The sequence below is a fragment of the Hemitrygon akajei genome, chromosome 27 (genome assembly GCF_048418815.1).
Source record: "Hemitrygon akajei chromosome 27, sHemAka1.3, whole genome shotgun sequence".
Classification (NCBI taxonomy): Eukaryota; Metazoa; Chordata; class Chondrichthyes; order Myliobatiformes; family Dasyatidae; genus Hemitrygon; species Hemitrygon akajei.
Genome location: NC_133150.1, coordinates 27,259,347 through 27,281,832, shown reverse-complemented (window position 1 = coordinate 27,281,832; position 22,486 = coordinate 27,259,347). Strand labels below are relative to the sequence as shown.

Below are 22,486 nucleotides of genomic sequence, written 5' to 3'. Positions count from 1 at the left end.
TAACTCCTTGAACTCACTTTGCTGATCTTCGCCACTGTTCCTACCCATGTCATTAGCACCTAAATGGGTCATGACCTCTGGCTGCTCACTCTCCTACTTAAGAACACTGAGCACTCGATCAGAGATGTCCCAGACCCTGGCACCCGTGAGGCAACATACAATCTGGAAATCTCAACCTTGTCCACAGAAACTCCTGTTCTCCTAATTAATCCCCTCTCAACACAATGTGCCTCTTCTCCACCCTTCCACTTCTGAGTCACAGAGTCAGACTCAGTGCCAGAGACCTGACCACTGTGACTTTCCTCTACAGGTCATCCCCATCCTCACCAAGCCGCCCCCCCCCCCCACAGTATCCAAAGTGGTACACCTATTGTTGAGGGGAATGGCCACAGGGATACTCTACACTGGCTATTTAACCCCTTTCCCTTTCCTGACTGCCACCCAGTCTCCCATGCCCTGCACCTTTGCACCTTGAGTGTAACTACCTCTCTATATGTCCTATCTATCACCCCTTCAGCCGGGCAAATGATCTGGACTTCATTAAGTTCCAGCTTTAACACCATAATCTGGAGTGTTAGAAGCTGCAGCCAGAGCCTCAAATAATCACTCTGACACTGTCCACTCTAACAAAGGCTGCTCCAACAATGGCCGCAGCACTTGCCCCTGCCTTAGTTTTATTTGTTCTTGCCAATCGCTTTGACCGTTGATTGGCTGTTTCTCAAACACCAGACCGCCGCGACTTGATGTCTTACGCACTGAATCGGTAAATCTGGGTGAGCTACATCTTCTCATGCTTCCGTTCACTGATTGACCAGTGTTCAAACTCCAAACTGCTGGAAGTCGATGCTTTTAGTTCATTCTTTAGCACAGTCCTTTTCCAAGTCCTTTAGTCCAGGTCTAGGTTGATTGGTTTTGCATATTGCCGGATGGATCTTCAAGAAGATAGCCCTTTGATAATACATTAAATCCAGGGTGTAGTTCCAAATCATTTCTAGACCAGGATGTACTGAATTAACATTCTATGTCTATCTGTGCCCAATGAAACCTGGGTATTTTCACTCTGTACCCAGCAACATTAGTCTTTAGTGTATTCTGCTATAGTCAAATTTAATTTTATATATTGACATCAATAAAAACAATGTACGTCACTTTGTTGTCCAGTGTTCATCATCGATTTGAATAAGTGTTTCTTAGTACAGTGCAACTACATGTGCTTCAATTTCTAACTAAGTAATCTTGTATCGACACAAGTTTCAAGATTTTGGCTATTGAATCTGATAATCTTGAAATTTCTTTCATGCTTTCTGTCGTGCAAAATCTGAAGTCATAGTTTTGACTCACATCAAAATTCTGTGGAATAGCTCTCTGTGATTGCATACTAAGATGGATTCTTTGGTATTTAAATACTGGTGGATTGATGTATTCTGCACACATTATGTTTTGTCTATCCTTGCAAATTTGTGTTGTGTCTTCCAGACTGTTAGAAACATTAATGGGCAGAGTTGAACTGAATGATTGCCCTCCATCGAGAACAGCATTTCCTGTGCTTTCTATCCAAGTCCCAATATTAAACTGCCACTATTACCACACACATTGGATTAAACAGAATAAACATCCTCATTTTCCTCTTCCACTGATAGTTGCTGTCTGCCTTTCTTTAACAGCATTTCTGCAGCAATAGCAATCTTAACCGAATGTGCTCATCTGTAAACCTCCAGGCAATCTGAAGCCTCAGTGCCCAGCCTTGGAAAAATCTGTAAGTGTTGGGCCACCATAATTTCTTTAACTCAATGATACAAACTCCAATCACTTCTCCAGGTTTTTCACCACAGTATGTAATTGATAGATTTTGATAAATCCTGAGGGTGTTGGGTTTAAGAGGCTCCACAATAATTTAACAACCTTAATGAATGAGATATTGATAGCATTAATAAATTTATTATCATTGCATAGGTATTCAATTCTTTCGACTTAAAAGTGTTTTCTACTTTCAATTGACTTTGTAGTGTTTCTTACCTCTTTTTCTTACTTCCTATATAATAGTGTTAGTTGCTAAGACATCCTCATTCCCTCCAAATGTATACAAAATGCTACTCAAGTTTTCAAAATTGCTATCCAATTTTTCCAATATATTCAGCTTCACTCTGGTCAGGCACTTTGTCAAACTTTGTTAGATCCACTGGTCCTCGCTCACTGAAGCTGAGATCTGCTTTTAGACTTGGTGTGCTTTTTGTTGACTCATTCAGTTCCCCTTATAATCTGAACTTTCACAGTCTTTTATCTACATTCCAGTGTGCTATCTGCGCTTGGTGGCCACTTTATTAGGTACACACCCGCACCACTTGTTAATGCAAATAACTAATCAGCCAATCATGTGGCAGCAACTGAATGCATAAAAGCATGCAGACATGGTCGAGAAGTTCAGCTATTGTTCAGGCCAAACATCAGAATGGGGATGTAATGTCATCCAAGTGACTTTGGCCACGGAATGATTGTTGGTGCCAGACGGAATGGTCTGGGTTATCTCAGAAACTGCTGATCTCCTGGAATTTTTCACACACAACAGTCTCTAGAATTTACAGAGAATGGTGCGAAAATCAAAACAAAGAATCTATCTCTTTATCTATCCATATACTCAACCCGGCAGACGGTTGGATGGGCTTCAGCAGCAGAAGATCACCCCAGGTTCCACACCTGTGGCCATATTATTAGGTACACTCCCATACCTAATAAAGTGGCCACTGAGAGTCTGTTCCCTGTTTGAGTACACATTGAAGTGTTGAACAAATTTGCCAAGACTCAGGAGCTCTAACGAACTCATATTTATTACACTAACTCATCCAGACTGATTTATACTTGTGCATCACATCTACGCCGTAGGGTGACGTGCATCTCCCCAAAAAAGTAACACAACCGTCGTGGAGACACATACCACAACAACTGTGATTGGTCCGCCTGGTAGCATCGCATTTCCTCCTACGCATTCCCGGTTGCTTCTTCTCCGATGTGAAACAGATGAACCAAATCATCAAATCTACCTGCCTACGTACAAAAATGTAAATGCATTTCCCCGTCCATGTCTCTCATGAAGAAACTCAACACAGTGACATAGAAACCCCACCGCCAACTAGCGTTTTGGCACACACCAACGCATCCTCGCTACGGCATGCACCCTACGCAGAATCGAAAATCAGGGCTATGGCGTACGTGCAAGTATAAATTAGCCTTTACTCTGGAAACTTTTGTGGATACTGCTGTACTCTAAAGAGCAGTCATGCTGTGTAAAGAGACAGACACAAAGCATCATTTGTTTTTTTTACAACCAATACTACATCTCCTTTGTTAGATTCTCCAAAAAGTACTCTTTATCATGGTCTAGGCATTTTGGCACTTTCCATTGAGTGTCAGAACTGTTTTTTGAAGTGTCCTATTTAGAACTGAGTGTTCTATTAAACCATAACGTAGAATGCAGTATGTTATGTTCTTACTTTTATTTTCGTCGCCGGGCGATGCTTCCAGCATCTGGGTGCTCCAGTTCATGTCAGAAAGATAGATTAGGTGCACACCTGATGCAAAGAATTTCTGTGATGGAAACCAGCTCCATCTGTCTGTTCAATTTTGTGATTGGTGTGATTATATCCAGAAAAGATCACTAATGTAGCTTATTCTGGTTAATGTCAGCGTGCATCAGATAGTGCTCATAAAAAGCACAATGCAATTCAATTTCTAGGTAACAGTTCCTACAAATTCACTAACCTGATTAGATAGTTACCACCTTTTTATTTTAATAACCTCAATTTACATTCATTTTATTTTTCATTAGCACTGAATATCAAGGTTTCAAAATCCATTGACTATCAACTGATGGACTCTGATCGCCAAGATCCGCTGCGAATCTGTGGAAAACTGAAAGAGCCCCCAGGAAACGAGGTTCCCAGTGAGCGGAGCGAGGGAGATACCAGCAGCAAGAACAAGAAGCGGCGGAACAGAACCACGTTCACTAGTTATCAGCTGGAGGAGCTGGAGAAGGTGTTTCAGAAAACTCACTATCCCGATGTGTATGCTCGAGAACAGCTGGCTCTGGGTACTGAGCTCACCGAGGCCAGAGTTCAGGTAGGGTTGGATGAAAGGTGATGATTAAGCCTAGATGCAATGGTACACTTGGCCATTTCTTCTTGATAATCACCACTGAGCTCTGACTTGAGACCGGCATCATAGAGAGGCTGGTTTACTTGGATTGCTTGTGGTCCACTGGCCAAAGTTATAATGAAATGGAAACAGACATCTGTAAACTTTTTTTTTGTGTAAGAACAGCAAAGTAATTTGTTGCAATTTGTGAAGTATAGTCGAATGCCTAAAGAAAAAGGTTTCGACTGGAGAAAGGTGAGCCAGGAAACTCATGAGATATTCTCACAAATCCCCAGGTTTACACAAAACTAGAAGGAATAAAGGGTGTAGAAGTTCAGTTTACTATGACACTACTGCCTCTCTGAAAGAACTCTCCAACACCACACACATTGACTTACACATGACACGCCTGTTAGCACAGGTACAAAAAGACACGGGCAGAGAAATAGGCAAATATATGGTGCACGCAGAGAAAGAAATATATATAGCACCCACTAACACAGTAGCTGGCCGGTAGCATAGTGGCATCAGCGCCGGACTTTGGAGCTAAGGCTCCCGAGTTGGAATCCACCCGGCTCCCTTGCACGCTTTCCATCCGTGCTGGGTTGAGTGTTGAGCTAGCAGCTCGGCCTTGTAAAAACAAGAAAGCCTGCTAAAAAAAAATGCCGTCACCACGGCATCCTGATGATCCACTCGGAGTTAAGGGCTTTCTTCTTCTCTTTCTTCCACTAACACAAGCATATACCTGTTCCTCTTGCTGTGACAGATGCATGCATATACAAAGACCTGGTTATACATATACAAACAGCTGCAGCTACAGGGATAGGTAAATGTATCAAGGTAAATAATGAGATATATACACTGAAAGAAATGGGTATATAAATTCTGCAGAGAGGGACAATGATAGTCATTCAGACATTCTGAGATATAAAAGCAGATACTAATTCCAAATGCAAGAATATCTCTTGCATTTATTGGTGATCCATTCCGGATCTCCCATTCACACATTTGCTGCTTATCTGCAGTTTTTTGTGCTTTCCTGTTGAAGTTACCCCGCGAATAGAAGAATGTCATAGAACCACAGTGCTTACAATTTTGTAGGATCTGTTTTTACCCGTTGGTAGCCAATCCAGTGAATGTTGAGCCAGAATTACATGTGCTGAAATTGGACACATAATCTGGTTTATCATTGCATTGTGGAGGACTTGATGAAACATTAAATGTTAGCTTTAACTAGTGGAACTGGGGACTGTTGAAGATTCTGTTGGGGAAAAAAAGTGGAAGAACAGAATGTTCTCCTGATTTCCAGTTCGACATTGCAGATAGACCTTCCTCCCTCAAAGAGTCCAAATTAAAATACAAGCTAGCTTACTAATTTTTGGGGTCTTGCCAAATTTCAAATTAGATGTGCTAGTTAACACCGGTAATGGGATAATACAGTCGAATGCATATGAATGTCTTTGATGCATTTCAGAGTGATACAATATCTATTTACAATAGCAAGTACAATATCTTTCATTTTTCAGCTGAGTTTGAAACCTCGCTAGAAATGTCAGAGGAAGAATTGTGACATATGTGTGAAATCTTTATTCTGAGTGCAAAGTGATTTTCATCTCATTTGACAGATTTACTTTGCACTTTGATAATGGTTTGTGCCTTTCAAGCCATTCAACAAATCCAGATCTCTTGAGAAATCCAGAAAGCGTTTGTTATTGAGTTACAAAGTTAGGTTGGGAGTTGGTTCAGTGAATCTTGGTTTATATTGGCAGATAAAGCAAATCTTATTCCTGGCACCAATTGAAGGAAAAAATAGATTTATGTACTTGTGGTCAATGAATACTGTTTCACTATAGTCACCATTCTAATGTAGTTAACTGCAGCTATGATTCACTTATAACAAGGCTGCACAAAACAGCACTGAGATTAGGAGAAACCCATCAAGTCCCATACCAACCACAGCATCCAACCAGCTAGTTCCAATATCCTGAATTTGGCTATTATCCCCCTAAGACACCCCCCCCCCCACCACGACCATGAATATATTTAAAGGCAAAGGTTTATTAAACTTTCTCCATAATAATCACTGATCTCTATGTTTTGCTATATTCATTAGGTTTGGTTTCAAAACAGAAGAGCCAAATGGAGAAAACGAGAGCGATACGGAAAATTCCATGAAGTCAGAAACCACTTTGCTGCGGCATATGACATCTCGATCTTCTCAAAACCAGAAAATTATTCTCAGGTAGAGCATTCCAGCATAGAGTGCTGGGATTAAATGGTAGAAAATTCATTAGGTTACACCATTGAACTGTTGATATGGTCAAGACCATGCCTATTAATTGTAAAAAGAGATTCAAATATATTTCTTGAGGTACCTTAAATGCAAGTCCCCAGTTATTCTTATTTCATTGTTTGAATTTTTTTTTCTTATTGTTTGTCGTATTTTACATCCCTAATTCACAAACAACCTGACTTTAATTTCAAGTAACTTTCCCAGATTTTATTCAGAATAAACCAGTGTCCAAAAGATCTGTTAACAAACACAATCAATGACAATCAATAAACATAGGACCAACCTGCTAAATATTTTATTTGTGCATCATCCCTTTTCAATCCTGTTTCTCCTGTGTTTTGATGCAGTAGTTAAGAAGAAATTGTTTTCATGGGCAGGAGATTAAAATAGCGACTTAACGTTAGTTGGTGAAAGAAAAATGGAGAAGATGAAGGAAATATATTTTTATGCAACAAGTTGTTAAAATTTGGGATACTCTTAGAATCAATGTAAATTTATTATTAACTTTCAAAACGGAGTTAAAAGAGACCTTCAAGTTCAGAAATCAACTGAAGAAAGAGCAGATTGAATGAATTAAATGTTTTTTTTTAGAAAACTAGCATAATACAATGGATTGAATAACTTCCAAATGGGCTGAATAATTCTCTTGTTATGAAATCACACACAACCTTTCATGGTCCCAGAACACAGTCAAGAATGCTCACCAAAGCCTCTACTTTCCGAGGAGGCTGAAAAGAGCTGGACTTTGTACATCCGTACTCGTGATACTTTGCAGATGTGCAGCAGAGAGCATCCTGACAAACTACATTTCCGGTCGGTGCAGAAGCTGCACAGCAGCGGCCAAGGAGGCTCTACAACGGGTAGTCAAATCTGCCCAACAAATCACTGGCACCAGCCTATCCACCATCAAGGGCACATATACAGAAAGGTGCTGGAAAAGGGCCAGTAACATCATGAAGTATCCTACCCACCCTGCTCATGGACTGTCTGTCCTACTCCCATTAGGAAGGAGGCTACAAAGCATCCACACCAGACCCAAAACCAGTTACTTACCCCAAACAGTATGGCTGATCAACACCTCCACTCACTAACTCCACAACTACTTTATTATTTGTTGTCAGTCACCCTATGCACAACCTAGTGTCACTTTATGGACGTACAATCTATGTATGTAAGCTATCTTATGTAATTACAGTACGTGTCTTGGGCACATGTAAAAAAAATTCTGTAAAACGAAAATGCTTACAAAAATAATGAAATGAGAAGATTCTAAATATCAAAAGAATACTATAAAGAGCAGTAAATGGTAAAAACTAAATCAAAGCAATATTTGATGTGACCTTTAAAACTGCATCAATTATCTTAGGTACACTGTCATGCAGTTTATAAGAAATTCAGCTGGTAGGTTGATCCCAGCATCTTGGAGAACTTGCCACTGTTCTTCTGCAGACTTTGGCTGTCTTGCCTGCTTCTGTCCCTCCAGGTAATCCCAGACAGCTTCAATGATGTTGAGATGAGGGCTCTTTGGAGCCCATACCATCTGAAACCATATAGCAATAAGACCTTTCCACAGTACTGTATGTTTACCGTGTTTTTTAAAAAAATATGATTGTGTCCTTTATCTTTTGTGGGGGTTTTTTGTTACATTAGATCCAGAGTAACAATTATTTTGTTCTCATTTACACTTGTGTACAGGAAATGACATTAAACAATCTTGAATATAAATAACATGATCATTATTTCTCCCTCTCCGTCTTTATAAAATCATTGGCATTCACAGGATGGAAGGTAATTCAGGTCCTTGGCCCACTGTTGGCTCTTTGCCCATGTCTGTTCAATTTTATCCCGTTTCTTTCCCTACAGCCCTGCAGATTAACTCAAGCACTTGTCCATCATATTCAGTGCAGACATTGTGGGCCTGTTCGTGTGCTGTACTGTTCCATATTACATGACATTTCCTCAAACGGAGGACCATATTTATAAGGAAAGATTGGATAGGCTAGGTCTTCTCACTGGAGGCTAAGGGATGACATTACAGAAGTTTATGTGGAGTGTAGAAATGATAGATAGTCATAGGAGAGGAGAGAACAAAAGTGCACAAATTTAAGGTGTGATAGGAGAAAGTTAAAGGAAATCTGAGGAATCTTTTTTTTAACCCAGAGGGTGGTGATTATCTGGAATAACCTGCCAGAAGAGATTATGTAGGCAGATTCAATTACTCCATTTTAAAGATATCAGCCAGGTACCTGGATAGCCAAGATAAAGACAGATGTGGGCCTAATGTAGACAAATGGAATAAGTGTAGATCAACATCACAGTCAGCATGGATAAGGTGAGTTGACAGGACCAGTACTGTAGGGGTCTATGATTCTAAGATGAATTTGCATAGAATTTTTCCAGGGGTATTTTGCCCTTTGCTCCTTAATTTCCTCAGAAGATCAGCACAAACCACAGCGACATGGTTTATCTTTTGGTCCTGTCTCATCAGACAGGCCTCGGTGAATCTCAATGGAAATTAATGTTGACTGATTTGTCAGTAATTGTGTGTCAGAGTCAACAACTCTGGAGGAGAGAACAATTTTAGATTCTTCAGATGCAATGTTTAGCATCTGTATGTGTTAGAATTCAAGCACTGAATGTCAGTTCTCAGTAAGTCAGCTTTCTTAATACCAACACCAAATACAGCATTGACTTACTCTCAAAGAGACTTTTATTTTTCAGATATTTTCACTAAATTAATATTGCATTTTTGTCTGTAGATCTTAAAGCAGAGTATTGATTTCATAATCAGGTTTAATATCACTGGCATGTCATGAAGTTTGTTGACTTTGCGGCAGCAGTACAATGCAATACATAATAATTGAAAAAACATGGATTACAGTAGGAATATATATTAAATTGTTAAATTAGTGCAAAACTGGAAATTTAAAAAATGTGATATAGTGTTAATGGATTCAGTGCCCATTCAGAAATCGGATGGCAGAGGGGAAGAAGCTGTTCCCGAATTGTTGAGTGTGTGTCTTCAGGCTTCTGTATTTCCTTCCTGATGGTAGCAGTGAGAACAAGGCATGACCTGGGTGATGGGGTCCTTAATGACGGACGTCACCTTCTTGAGGCATCACTCCTTGAAGATGTCCTGAGTATTACGGAGGCTCGTGCCCATGATGGAGCTGACTAAGTATACAACCCTCTGCAGTTTATTTTGATCCTGTGCAGTAGTTACTGCCCTGCCCCCCCACACCAGACGGTGGTACAGTCAGTTGGAATGCCCAGTGCAACTGCAGAAATTTAAGAGTGCTTTAGGTGACATGCCAAATATCTTCAAACTCCTAATGAAATGTAGCCATTGTTGTGTCTTCTTGTAGCTGCATTAATATGTTGGGTTCAGGTTTGATCCTCAGAGATATTGACATCCAGGAACGTGAAATTGTTCACTCCTCCCATTTTAAACATTCCAAAGATTGACTAAATCGTATAACAACTTATTAAATTAATTATAAGTTTCCATTGTTGCATTATAGCAGTGAAATGCCAGTCTTGAGTTTGCACTCAAAACTCACAACAATACAGAAAGACTGGGAAGAATAGTTACCCCATCTACTAATTTAGATCAAAATTATATCTACCGACCGTGTATTTTGATTTTGAGAATTATAAGATAGTTTGGCAGTTACATGGATAGTAACAGTTTAGAAGGTTATAGGAGAAAAACGGGAACTAGCTTGAATGGGCACCTGGTTGGCATGAACCAACTGGGCTGTACAGCCTGTTTCTGTGCTGTATAATGCTATGACTCTGTGTACTTTATGCTCTAAGTATATCTGTTCTATTTCAGATACACAACAACCTTTGGTCCAGCAATGCAACCAACACTTCTACGGTTTCTTCATCCATTTTGTCCCAAGAATCCATGTCTTCATCTTGCATGACACCTTATTCACATTCCCATGGGAATGTTAATGCATTTATGGGGATCTCCAGCTCTCCTTCTCACCATAATGGCATCAAGAGTCTTTATTCTCTTCATGGATTCCCTAGTTCACGTGCCAACCATGCCTTTGAACCAGTTCCTGAATCTGACTACAAAACGTCCGGTCTTGTTGCTCTTCGGGGGAAGCCAAAAGAGCCACCAGCATTTCTTTCATGGACTAGGTGATTGAATGGCAGGAGATGACTGCTTTGACTCAAGTTCTTTTTATCATTGAAGAGCTTACCAATATCATTGTGCTTTTAATTCTGAGTAATTATGAGTTACTTCATGGAGAATCAAAATGCCACATCACATACATGAGGAAGGACTAGATTAGAAAGATTTTTACTTCTCCTCTTCAGTATCAAGATTCTCACCTCTTCTCTTTGTTGCCTCAACCAACTATTTAATTCATTGAAAGTGCCATAGATTACAAATTCTACCACTGGCTGCACATTGCAGAGCAGATTTGAATTGAGTTATGATTTTTTTAATTAAGCAATGTGAACGTTACTGACATAAACTCTTACATGTCAAAGAACAGCAAATTTAATTTAAAGCACTTCACGTTGCAACTATTTCCAATTTGTTAAACTTTATTAATTTGGTAAATCTGTTCCAAATGCACACTGCTATTTTAGAACAATAATTCAAAACAATAATGTTCAACCGTTACACAATAGCAGTGGGAAATATTGTATAGTGATCATGAATTTCTTAAGTAAGCTGTATACTGCTTGGAGTAGCACAGAAACACACGGACATGAGGTCCCATGTATAATACTCTGCCTCCGATCGTTGAGCTAAGACAGGATATCTGGTGAGTTATGTTTTAACTGGACATAAGAGGGATAACAAATCAGATAGGTGTCCAGCAATTGTTTACTTTGAGTGATACCTGTTGCAGGTATCAGGCTATGCAATAACAACGGCATTGAGATACACACCAGAGGGCATTCGCCTCATTCATCTGTGTTGGTACTCTCCTGGAACAATCCACTGTCGTGCTGAACATGTGTACACTTCTCAGAGATAAAGGCATTGCCAAAATCTCTAGATTCAAGCATAGAGAAAGGGCAGTTGGATAGGATCCTGCAGGGAATCTGATAACAGTGGAATCATATCAGGGCCTCCAGAAGATAAAGGGTCCAACTGAGGGGTGTGGAGCCTGCAATGCCTACATATGCTAGATAAGGGGGAAAAGTGCCAAGGAGAGGTTCTGCCGTATATTACATATTATACATTCTCCAAATAGAATTCCAAGTACCTCTGTAATAGCAAATCAGTTACAACATTTCCATTCATAAATGATGCAAATCACTGTAAATCTGGGTCATATGTACTGTGTGGACACACCAATAATTTCTTTTGATGTGAAAGTATTTATTTTTGTATTTGTGATGAGATGAACACTGGCAGGATGCTTTGCATTATCTAACACTGGTTTGCCCCGGTGGCAATCAGACGGTGCAGGGCCAGAGTCATTTGTAGTCCAGACTTGGTCAGGGTGGCTGCTTTCCTTCTCTGAAGATTAGTAATCAGCTAGTTTTTCTTTAAGTTTTGACTTTCCATGTGCACTTTTTATATGGTGTCAGCCCCAAATTGAGAGATATGTTAATTTTTCATAACATTCTCATGCTGGGATTTGGAATGCTATATACAGTTTAAACCGCCCTTTGCTTTAAAATATCCGAAAGTGATTTTGCTAGATCTCTGAGGCTTGATGAATCTCCAGGGCAGACACTGAAAATGCTGAACTGAATTGTCAGTCTGGTCAATCAGACTCCAGACTCAGTGACACTGAGCTAGGCTGTGTCGAACTGCAGCATACCAATTTATACAATCAATTTTACATTATAAAATTTTAGAGTACAGAAAAAGACCAATAAGTTTACTGTGGTCTTTGATCCTGTACATTAAAAAAAATAATTTGCTGCATGTCCACTTCCCTTTTAAAAGCCGTTACACGTTTTCTTTCTGGTTGCTTTTTTTTATTCTTCAGCATTCAATATCTAATCCAAATCTCTGTAATAAATTTTTGTTTAGTTTCTTGACTCTAAGGATAACTTTGTGCTCTGTTGATACTGATTCACTGACAAGTTAAAATAATTTTATGCATTATCAATATCTTTGAAATGTTAATTATCGATTAGATCTCCTAAAGTGTGATGTGATTTTTCTGGTCTTTCCTCATGATTAAAATCCTGGAATTGTTACTAACGTTGGTTTGTTTCCAGTGCTGATCTGCTTTGTCTGTCTATGATAGAATTCTTCATTGTATGGTATATAAAGTTCATTTATAACCAGCTTATATGGGAAATCCTAATTATAATAGATCACATATGTTGCCCTTTAAAGTAACATCCTGATATGCCTTTCCGTGCAGTGACATACCATTGTATATCTCTCCACCCAGCAATACCTGTTTCATACGGCACAAAACACTAATCATCTCTTGCATAATCTGTCAATCACAGCAATACATCCACCATTATATATCACACACGCCACACTTTCACATAATAATAACATCCTCACATAGCTTCAGCTTCTACGTTATTGAAAATGATCTTAACAGCTTTCATCAGAGATGTTCAGCTTGTCAGAAATCTCTCAGTCAGTTGCACCCACCTATCAAATCGCATGACCTGCTTCACACCCTCCACTTATCACAGTAACCATGCTTAGTGCTAATGGAGAGTGGAGCACGTTCAATTGTTTTAATAACTGATAAAGATTTTCTAAAAAAGTACTTCAATTTTTTAGCAATTTCTAAATACAAAGAAATGGTTTAAATAAAATTTTAAATTTAAAAATGCATAAATATTAAATTATTGATTGATTTCTTTTTCTTTTGCTTAACAATGAAGATGTCCACTCGTGCCCAAGGTTTCAAACAAGAACAGCTGCAAACTTTGCTTTGTGTCCCATTGAAGTCAATGGAAATAAATCTCATGAGCTGCAGTGTACAATGCACATATGGTACTATATCATGTTTAGCATAAATTAGTCTAATTTCTACTTTTTTTTAAAAATGGAACTTAATGATACTTAAAGAAGTAATTCATCAGTGCAAAAAAAGCTTGTTTGACATCTTGTTGAAAATTAGAAAGGTATAAGTGCATATTAGCTGCTGTTTTAACTACTTGGCACAGAGTTCAGGAGGGCCTGAAGAGGGGCAAGTAGTTCACTTGAAGCACTATAAAGCTGCTGAATTATGCACATTAATAGTCAATGCTGCTTATGTGATCCAAAGTGCAAAATTCATTAACAAATAAGCAGAGTTCTATTTTCATGTTGTCTTGGTTGTGGGAAGAGATTAGGGTGGCCTTGCTAATCATGCTGGACCCAGATACGCTTCTACCTTGCTGCGTTATTGGTTAAAGTGCCCCTGACATCATTAGCTCCATTCTAGAGAAGCATAGTTGAGACAAGTGATGGAAAAGTTTTTTTTTTGTTGCTATTGCCAAAACTTTGAAAGGTTTAAAAAGGAGAAACTGTTCTCAATGGCAGAACAGTTAGAACCCCTAATGTACTGCTACGAGTTCTGTAGTGAAAGATACTCAGAGAGAATGGAATTTGGTTACTTAGCCTTACCATCAAGGTCTGATTCGAAGTGCACATTCCCATTAGGCGCATGGAATCAGTTTGGTTTAATATTTCCATAATTCATCGATACACACATGTCAGAGAAAAGAATGGCCACTGGGTGAGGCATTAAAGTCTGGCCAACAATGATGCGTCCAAGCTTGAGGTCTGAATAATGCCGCAGAATGAGCAAATGTCTCTAAGGATAATAGAAGAAAAAATGAAATTTAAAGAGCTAAGAGTTTTTTTCTTTATCATATAAGAAAATATAAAGCCCTTACTGCAAAAGTAAATATTGGAGACCAGTTGTGCATATTTATGTTAAAAGCTCACCAGGAACAACCTCTGAATGTAAATCCTCTTAAGGGTGTAGTCCTTTAAGTGAATAAATAAACCGGTGACCTTCCACTACCAGGAAAAACACTCCCTTCATTTTCTCTGAATGCTGTTTTCATTATAATGTTTGGTCCAAAGTCTTTTTACCCCATATTGAAGTGCCTTCACCAAAGATTAATAATTATTACAGTATTATTGTCAATTCAAGCTGTGATTAACATAAATCTTGTATCTAAAATAATTTTAATTAGTATTTTAAACACAAGTGAAATAATATTTTGTCTTTCTCATTATGTATAACAAGCATAATTCAAAATGGAACAAAATGTGATCCTATATTTATTTGAACTAAATAAGTTTTACAGACTTTCTACAAACTGTGAGTTTTTTATGGGGGGACCATGTGTTGTAGATTATCTTTTCTCTGTTCAAACCTAATTTGAGCTCCTGGAAGGAATACAGTTATGTTGGCTTTAAGGATTTCATAATCATCAAACTGTCCTTGGCTTGAATTTGAAAGGGTGACAGAATAGTTAGAGGGCTGGTTTCACTCTCACAACAGAAGTGGCAGCGCAATGCTAAATGACATTTCATTTAACATCTTCCTAGGCTGTGAATAGTTGCAACCTGAAGCAGTATGTTTGGCCTCTCCAAACCAGGATGCAAAATGACATTACACTATTTTTTGCAAAAAAAATTAAACTGCAGTCACAAGCAGAAACCAATTTGATTCCAAATTTGTGTTTTAAATGAGGGAATTAAAATGGAACCAGTGCATGAAGCAATTCTGTTTGCACAGGAAGGAATGGAGAATTTGGACTAAAAAAAACCCCAGAAGATGCAGATAAAAATTAAGTCTATCACCTCCCCCTTGTGCCCCTTCTCCTTCCTTTTCTCCCATGATTCACTTTCCTCTCCAATCAGATTCCTCCTTCTTCAGCCATTTACTTTTTTCACCAATCATCTCCCAGCTTCACACTTCACCTCTCCCCCTGCTCACCTGGTTTCACCTAGCTAAGGTATTCCTTCCCCTTTCCTGGCTTCTTCCCCCTTCTCTTCCAGTCCTGATGAAGGGCCTTACTCTGAGCTGTTGACTGTTTATTCCTTTCCACAGATGTTGCTTGACCTGCTGAGTTGCTCCAGCAATTTGTATGTGTTACCCTTGATTTCCAGCATCTACAGATCTCTTGTGTTTAAAATTAAGATTGATTTGTTTTGTGTCCACAGATAATGCTGGTAATTACCATTGAGATGGCTATAGGACCTTAGAACAAGCTGAATGTGTTTGGAATTAAAAGGTTATGAATGAAAATATCATTACACAATTTTACTAGTCTGTTCTCTTTGTGGCTGAATATCAGGACTGCAGAAGTTTTGATTAATTAACATCAACCAGGGAATGAATGAATATTTTAGAAAATTGTTCAAGGAAATTCCTTTTGCCCAGATTGTACTTGGGAGAAGAAAAATTAATTTTGCATGGTTTATAGAAAGAGAAGGATTGAAGGGTTTCTTGTTTCAAGATTTTGTAATTGGTTTTTTTTCCTGTAGCAACCTCACTCTCACTCTCTCTCCAGAATATCACTACCTCAAACAATTTGTTGATAAATATCATTTGTGTTCTGTCCCTTTTTTGGCCTGAAAAGCCTGAACTGTGGTTAAAGGTGAATATAATCCAATATTCTACCAAGTTCTGTTTGCTTCTGCTGGAAGAGCTCAGTAGTATAAAGTTTAAGTATTGCAATCTTCAGTTCCCACCAAGGAACTTAAATTCAAGTAATTAAATAAATTTGAAGTAAAATGCTGATATAAGTATCAGTGACCCATGGATTATCATGAACACTGATCTGATTCTATAGGGAAGAAACTGGTCTGTCCATGTCCTTGGACCCACCAATACGGCTGACACTTAAGCATCTTCTGACGTGACCTCGCAACTTATTCAGTTCAAAGGTTAGTTAGAATTGGACAACATCTGCCAGCAATGAGAAGATACGTGAGCAGTCAATGGGGGTTATTTATGTGTGGGAGGCTTTGCACCTTATTGTGGACGTAAAGCTCAGGAGAGATATTCAACTTTTTGTTCAGTCAGATATAGTGACTGTATTGTAAAACGCATCTGATTATACATACCATTCAGAAAAGCTGATGCTTTAACGAATCTGGCTTGAATGTAACTCTAGACCCACAGTAATGTAGATTACCTTTAACTTCCATCTTTACTCTGGGGAAAATGAGAGAGGGAGAATTAACTGTGGTCTTGCTGTTGATGTTCTCCCCTCACAAAGGCTGCTAAGAGAAGGAGCAGACAAAAGCAGAACCATATAAGAAAGAGAAACAAAGTGGGCCACTCCAAATCATGGCTGATCTTTTCCCCCATCACTGCTATTTTTGATCCTAAACCAAGTGTTAGATTACATTATACTGCTTTGGCAGTCAGCCATGGGTGACACTACTTTAAGCAACCTTTTTTGAAAAGCACGTGCTGTCTGGGGCGGAAGTGGTGATTGAGGAACCAAGCTGGAGTGCAGAGACATGGATAAGAAAAGGGAAGGAGAAAGGATGTAGTTGAGAGTGAGTGGAGTGAGACAGAAACAGGGTTTCTCTCACTCAGTCTATCACAAAAGTAAATCAGTCTCTTCATCAGTACATAGGCCCCAACTCTGGAAGTAATGAACAAAGCTAAAGAGGAATTCTACTCAAACTATGAGTAATCCTTAACTCAGATCCCATTGGGAGACCAGTTGGACATCCTGAGAGATGTTGCTGCCAGAATTGGAAAAATTAAAGTCTTTGGAAAGTTGTGATTGTGAGGAAATATCAGGGAAAGTTAAAATTCCAACTGTCCTCTGACTAACAAATTACATTAAACATGTTCTTGCCCTACCCAGCATTGTTAGAAACAAGTAGAAGGTCCATGGTACCATCCATAGTATAGAAATTGCCACCTATTAGATGCATCATCATCTGGGCAATGGTACCATATCACCAACACTACAAGAGGAGCTGACAACAAGTGCAAACAGCGAAAGAACCGCATCATCATCCAGGCAGTCCATCAATCCACTCACATCTCACTGATTTTAAGTCCGTGATATCCTTTATTCACTTTAGAACCCTCAGAATTTTCATTGTCAACCCTATGGGACTATCCAAGAAAATTATCTTCTGCATTCCACATCTTACCTGCATGCATCAACACAATGTGTTTCTAAGTTTAATATAACCTTAACTGTTTAGTGATGGTATGAGTTTGGATTACTTTGATTATTTGCCTGAGGTCTCTCCAGTTGGCCACTTGTGATATGTGATTCACCTCAACTACAACACTGTGAGTCAAACAAGTGCCATTAGGAGCATTCCAATCCTCTGAAATCTCCACTATGTGGTTTGTCTAAATCAAAACAGATTGCTATGGAATAATGGTGGTGCCTGTTGGATAAGACTGAATAAGGACAAACTGTTGCCAAGAATTTAACAACACCTTTAGATACAGTTCATGTGTTTCTCTGCTCCAAGAAAGATGTGGAGTTTTGGACAGAAATTAATCAAAATGGTTTCTGGGATCAGTTATGTGGAAGTTTAGATTGTCCTCCTTAGAATAAAAGGGTCTCAGAAATTTGGTGGAGGTGTGGAAAATTAGTAAATGTATCATTTGTATGCATCAAAAAGATTGAATTGATGGAGGTGCTCAGGACTATGGGAAGGCAACTGGCAAAAGTGGCATGAAGGGAAAAAAAATCACTTTTTACATGGCAAGTCCAGGATGCACAGCCAAATGTAATGGAGAGCACGGATTCAAATGGAGCAGCAGAGCAGGTCTGTATAGGGATCCGAAAGGGAAGAACTTGCAAAGACTTAAGGAGAGGTTGGGAAGGGGCACCAGCTAGGCTGCTTTTGCACAAAGTGAGTAAAACTGAATGAACCAAATTGTTTCATTCTGAACTGTAACTGTTCTGCGGTTCTGTGAAATAAAAGTTAAAGAAGATGAAGTGTGGTGTTGAGGATAAACACCATCCTTGATTTTATCAACATTTGCAGATTTTGGCATGTGAATGCTGGGAATGAACGGGCCACTGTGAGAGTTTCACTCTATACGGAGGGACTAATAAAACAAAATTCCCTGAGACAAAAGGCAGTTACATCATAGTTTGGAAGATGTGTATCTCAAATGATGTAATCATTAGGAGAACAGACACCTATACATCTGTCAGCTCAGAACAAGAGTAATTCTCTCAAATCAACCTCATGAAGGATCCCACCCACCCTGCTCACGGACTGTTTATCCAACTGCCATTAGGGAGGAAGATATGTAGCATCCATACCAGGACCACCAGACTCAAAAGCAGTTACTTTCCCCAGGCAGTAAAGCTGATCAACACCTCCACCCACTAACCCACGCCACCATCACTACTTTATCATTTCCTGTCAGTCACCTTATATACAGGCACTCCTGTGCCTAGTGTCACATTATGGACATACAGTAACATATAGTACTGAGTATATAATATATATTACTGTATATTAGTGTGTGTGTGTGTGTGTATATATGTAACAGAAATCTACCGTACATTCCAGGACCTACAGCCCGCAGTGTTGTGGCAACCATGTATGCGTACAACTGTCTTGAATCTTGAAATGATCAAACTGAGCTTGATGGCACCAGCTGGGAGTTTCATGTTGCTTTAAAGGATTGTGAGGTTGTGATGTACTTTTGAAGCCTCTCGTTTTACTGACGCCTCCAGTTAGGCAGCATGTATGCCCCTTTTAGGAAATACTGATGCAGAACTGGACTGAGCAGACCCCAGATGTTGAGAGCAGTGCTGAAGAATGGCCGCAGGTAAATACCCTTCTTCAATGTCTTCACCATACTGCAAGCTTCCTTTATGTCCCGCACCACTATACCCAAACTAACTTTGATCTTGACTCCACCTCCCTATCCACCACAGCTGACTTCCATGTTGCCCCATCTAACCATGACTCCAAACATTTCCAGCCTCCACTGTACTCTCATCCAACCTGTATCTCAATCGCACTTAACTACTGACAGTCTTCCCCTCACACCAACCTTTCTTCATCAGAACACTCCTCACAGAAGACAACTGGCCAGCCCTTGTTTTCCTCTGGAGTGGCCTTGTGTGCAAGAGAATTTTACGGCACGAATCCTCAAGGAAAATATTCATGGACTACTTCACATCACCTCTTTAATTCGTCTTTCCCCAGCTGAAGAGCTTCCGGGCTGTTTCATTCTGCGGAGAAAAAAAAAGTATTTCAAAATAACCATTTCCAGTTGTGCATATGATGGTAACAGAACATCAAGAATTTTTAACGTGGTTTTCTGTAAACCATTTACCTCAGATCTTGAGCATGAAAGAGTTAATACAGACTTAACTAAACGAATCACAGCTGGTCTGAGGAAACCTGGAGCTCAAATCAACCTCTCCCTTTTGCATCTTGTTACCTCAGGGAACACAGCAATCCTGCTTGAATTCCACACATACCTACAGCAAATTAGGGTGATTGTTGTTTCAGTTGCGAATTCTAAAGGAAAACAGATCAATCCTATCATTTTTAAAAGATTAGCAACTGTTAGCCACCACAAGCACACACTAACCCTCCAACTGGGCTTGTAAAAAAATACTTTGCTAATAAAATATCCCACAAGTTGAAAATCTTTGGTTCATGCAGTTTATTTTCAGGGGATTCTCTAAATATCAAGTTACTCCCCTGCAAAATGTAACTTTTCAGAAAATCATTTTTTGGGAATACCTTTCAGTTCAGAAGCTTGGCCTGTAGCACTATTCAAAGGAAAATGGACATGAATCTGAGGAAATTCAAAGAGGATGAAGAAGAGAGAAATCAGAATTTATCATGAGAGAATCAGAGAAAAAGCGAGAGAGAAAAACAAATTGAAGAGAGGCAACAAAAGAATAAAATTTGGAAGGAAAGATAAAGAGCATGATTTGAAGAGTCCAATTTGAGTCTCAGTTTTCTCAATGTGGTTATTAACTATCATTTGGTTACTGAGCCAAGCCATCAGTCTGAGCAACTACTCTCCTGTGTAGACCTCACGGTTTATCCTTAATCCCAGTACTTCTGCTGACTCAAATACTGGTCCCTAACAGTTTCCTGCTAAAAAAAAACGACAGCATCACAAGCATTCTTAATGGCCTCATGGGCTTCATTACCAGCTCCCATCTCCTCAGAATATTTCATCCCACTTTCTGCACCTGCTTCCTTCCCCACCAAGGTTGGACTTCCAGCTCTCCACTCTCTTCACCCATCTTTCTTTCATCCTTTCTACTTACACCACTACCTACCCATATTACCTTTGGCTCATCAACAAATTACGTATCTTTCTGTGTTCGTCGGACTCATTGCAATTTCCAAACAAATGGAAAGCCTGGAAGATACTGTTTGTTTTATTTGGAAGAATTTTGGGAAAGTTTACATGGGCTTTTCTTTGGAATCAACAGAAAGGAGACTTCAGGTTGATAAAGAACCTAGATGGAGTACTGATCAATTTCCATAGTCAAGCCATTAAAACCAGCGTAGATTTAATGTAAGAAGAAGAATTTTCTTTTCTCCCGGAAGAAAGTTTGGAACTCACAACCGAGAAGCATGGAAGAGGGAAAAACCCTCATCATATTTTTAAAAATACCAAAAGATCCATGACTTGTGGATCTATTCAGGACATGCCCTCTTGTAATTTGTACCATCGGAGAGAAGGTACAGGAGCCTGAAGATACACACTCAATGTTTTAGGAAAACCTTCTTCCCCTTTTTCACCCCTGCCATCAGATTTCTGAAGTCCATGAACACCGCCTCACTATTTTACTCTTTTTGCAGCCTTTATTTATTTATACATTCCTTAATGTAACTTAGTTTTTTAAAATTTATTGCACTGAACTGCTGCAACACATCATTAAATTTCACAACATGACAGTGGTAGTAAACCTGATTCAGATTTGGGTTCTGATTCTGTCTCCGGTCAAGAGGTCAAACTAGGATAGATAGCTGTCTATTGACTAGGACAGAAGCGATGGACCAGATGTCCCGACTTACCTCGTACAAATAGTATATGTTTCTATGAATTTGTGACCTTCCTGGTTCATTGAGCTGAGCTTCACACGGGGTAGTGCATTTACAAGTCGAGCTATCAGGAAGGAGGCAGAAACTCTCATCATTTTTTTCAAACTCATGGGCAGGGAACCAAGACAACAAGGCCTCTCATACTTTAGCACTGCGCCACAATCCATTTGCCCCCGAGCTGTTCCAGATGGACAGACCCCAATGCTCACATTGATTTCATTTTCAAAATTTTTTATAATGGGTTACAGAATTTTCAACCTTCTCTGTAATGAAACATGGCTTTGTTAAGCTTTATTAAAACCAGAACTTTTGCAGGTTTATTTTTTGGCAGGTTTGCTAAGCTCATTATCAAACATGAATTAGGAAAATGATCCCATATTGCCGGGAAAGACTGATAGGGCGCTGCTCCACTGTTATCAAAACCCTATAGTGACTTACTGGTTTTGACCCGTTGATAAGATTACATAGCTGACTAACCTGTCCTGGCAATGCCTAGCACCATAGAGAGGTCACCATCAAAACGGCGTAAGTTTTAAAGGCCTGCTAACAATGTGCACTTCAGTTTTCTGCTGCAAGGTTTGAGAAATAGGATGTTGAGAGGGAAGAAGTACAAGGGTGAAAGCTGAAATGTTCAAGGGGAACATGAGGGGGAATCTCCTCTGATTAGAGGATGTTGAGAGCAGTCTGCAGAAGTGGTGCATGTGGGTTCAATTTCAACTTCTAAGAGAAATTTGGATAAGTGCATGGATGGGAGAGGTATGGAGGCCTATGGTCCAGGTGTGCGTCGACAGGACTAGGCAGGATAATTGTTCAGCACAGTCTAGATGGGCCAAAGGGCCTATATCTGTGCTGTAGTGCTTTACGACTCTATGATTGTTTGTACAGAAGAAACATTTTTGTCATGCCCAGAGGTAATAGATGGCTAAGAGACTAACTGAGTGTCACCAAGCTTCTGGCACCAACATAGCATGCCTACAGCTTACTTACCCAAACCCCTACATCTCTGAAATGTGAGAGGAAACCAGGACACCCATAGGAAATCCACACAGTCACGGAGAAAACGTACAAACTCCTTACAG

General features: G+C 39.4%; 1 protein-coding gene across 1 annotated transcript in view; it reads left to right on the top strand.

Annotated features, from left to right (window-relative positions):
- The window catches only part of alx3 (ALX homeobox 3), a 47,376-nt gene extending 34,674 nt beyond the window's left edge, over nucleotides 1-12,702 (top strand). The window contains exons 2-4 of the mRNA XM_073030511.1: nucleotides 3,824-4,113; nucleotides 6,242-6,370; nucleotides 10,257-12,702. Coding sequence (XP_072886612.1) covers nucleotides 3,824-4,113; nucleotides 6,242-6,370; nucleotides 10,257-10,577 — 740 coding nt within the window. The 3' untranslated portion in view covers nucleotides 10,578-12,702. The remainder of the gene's footprint in view (nucleotides 1-3,823; nucleotides 4,114-6,241; nucleotides 6,371-10,256) is intronic.
- The last annotated feature ends 9,784 nt before the right edge of the window (nucleotides 12,703-22,486 follow it).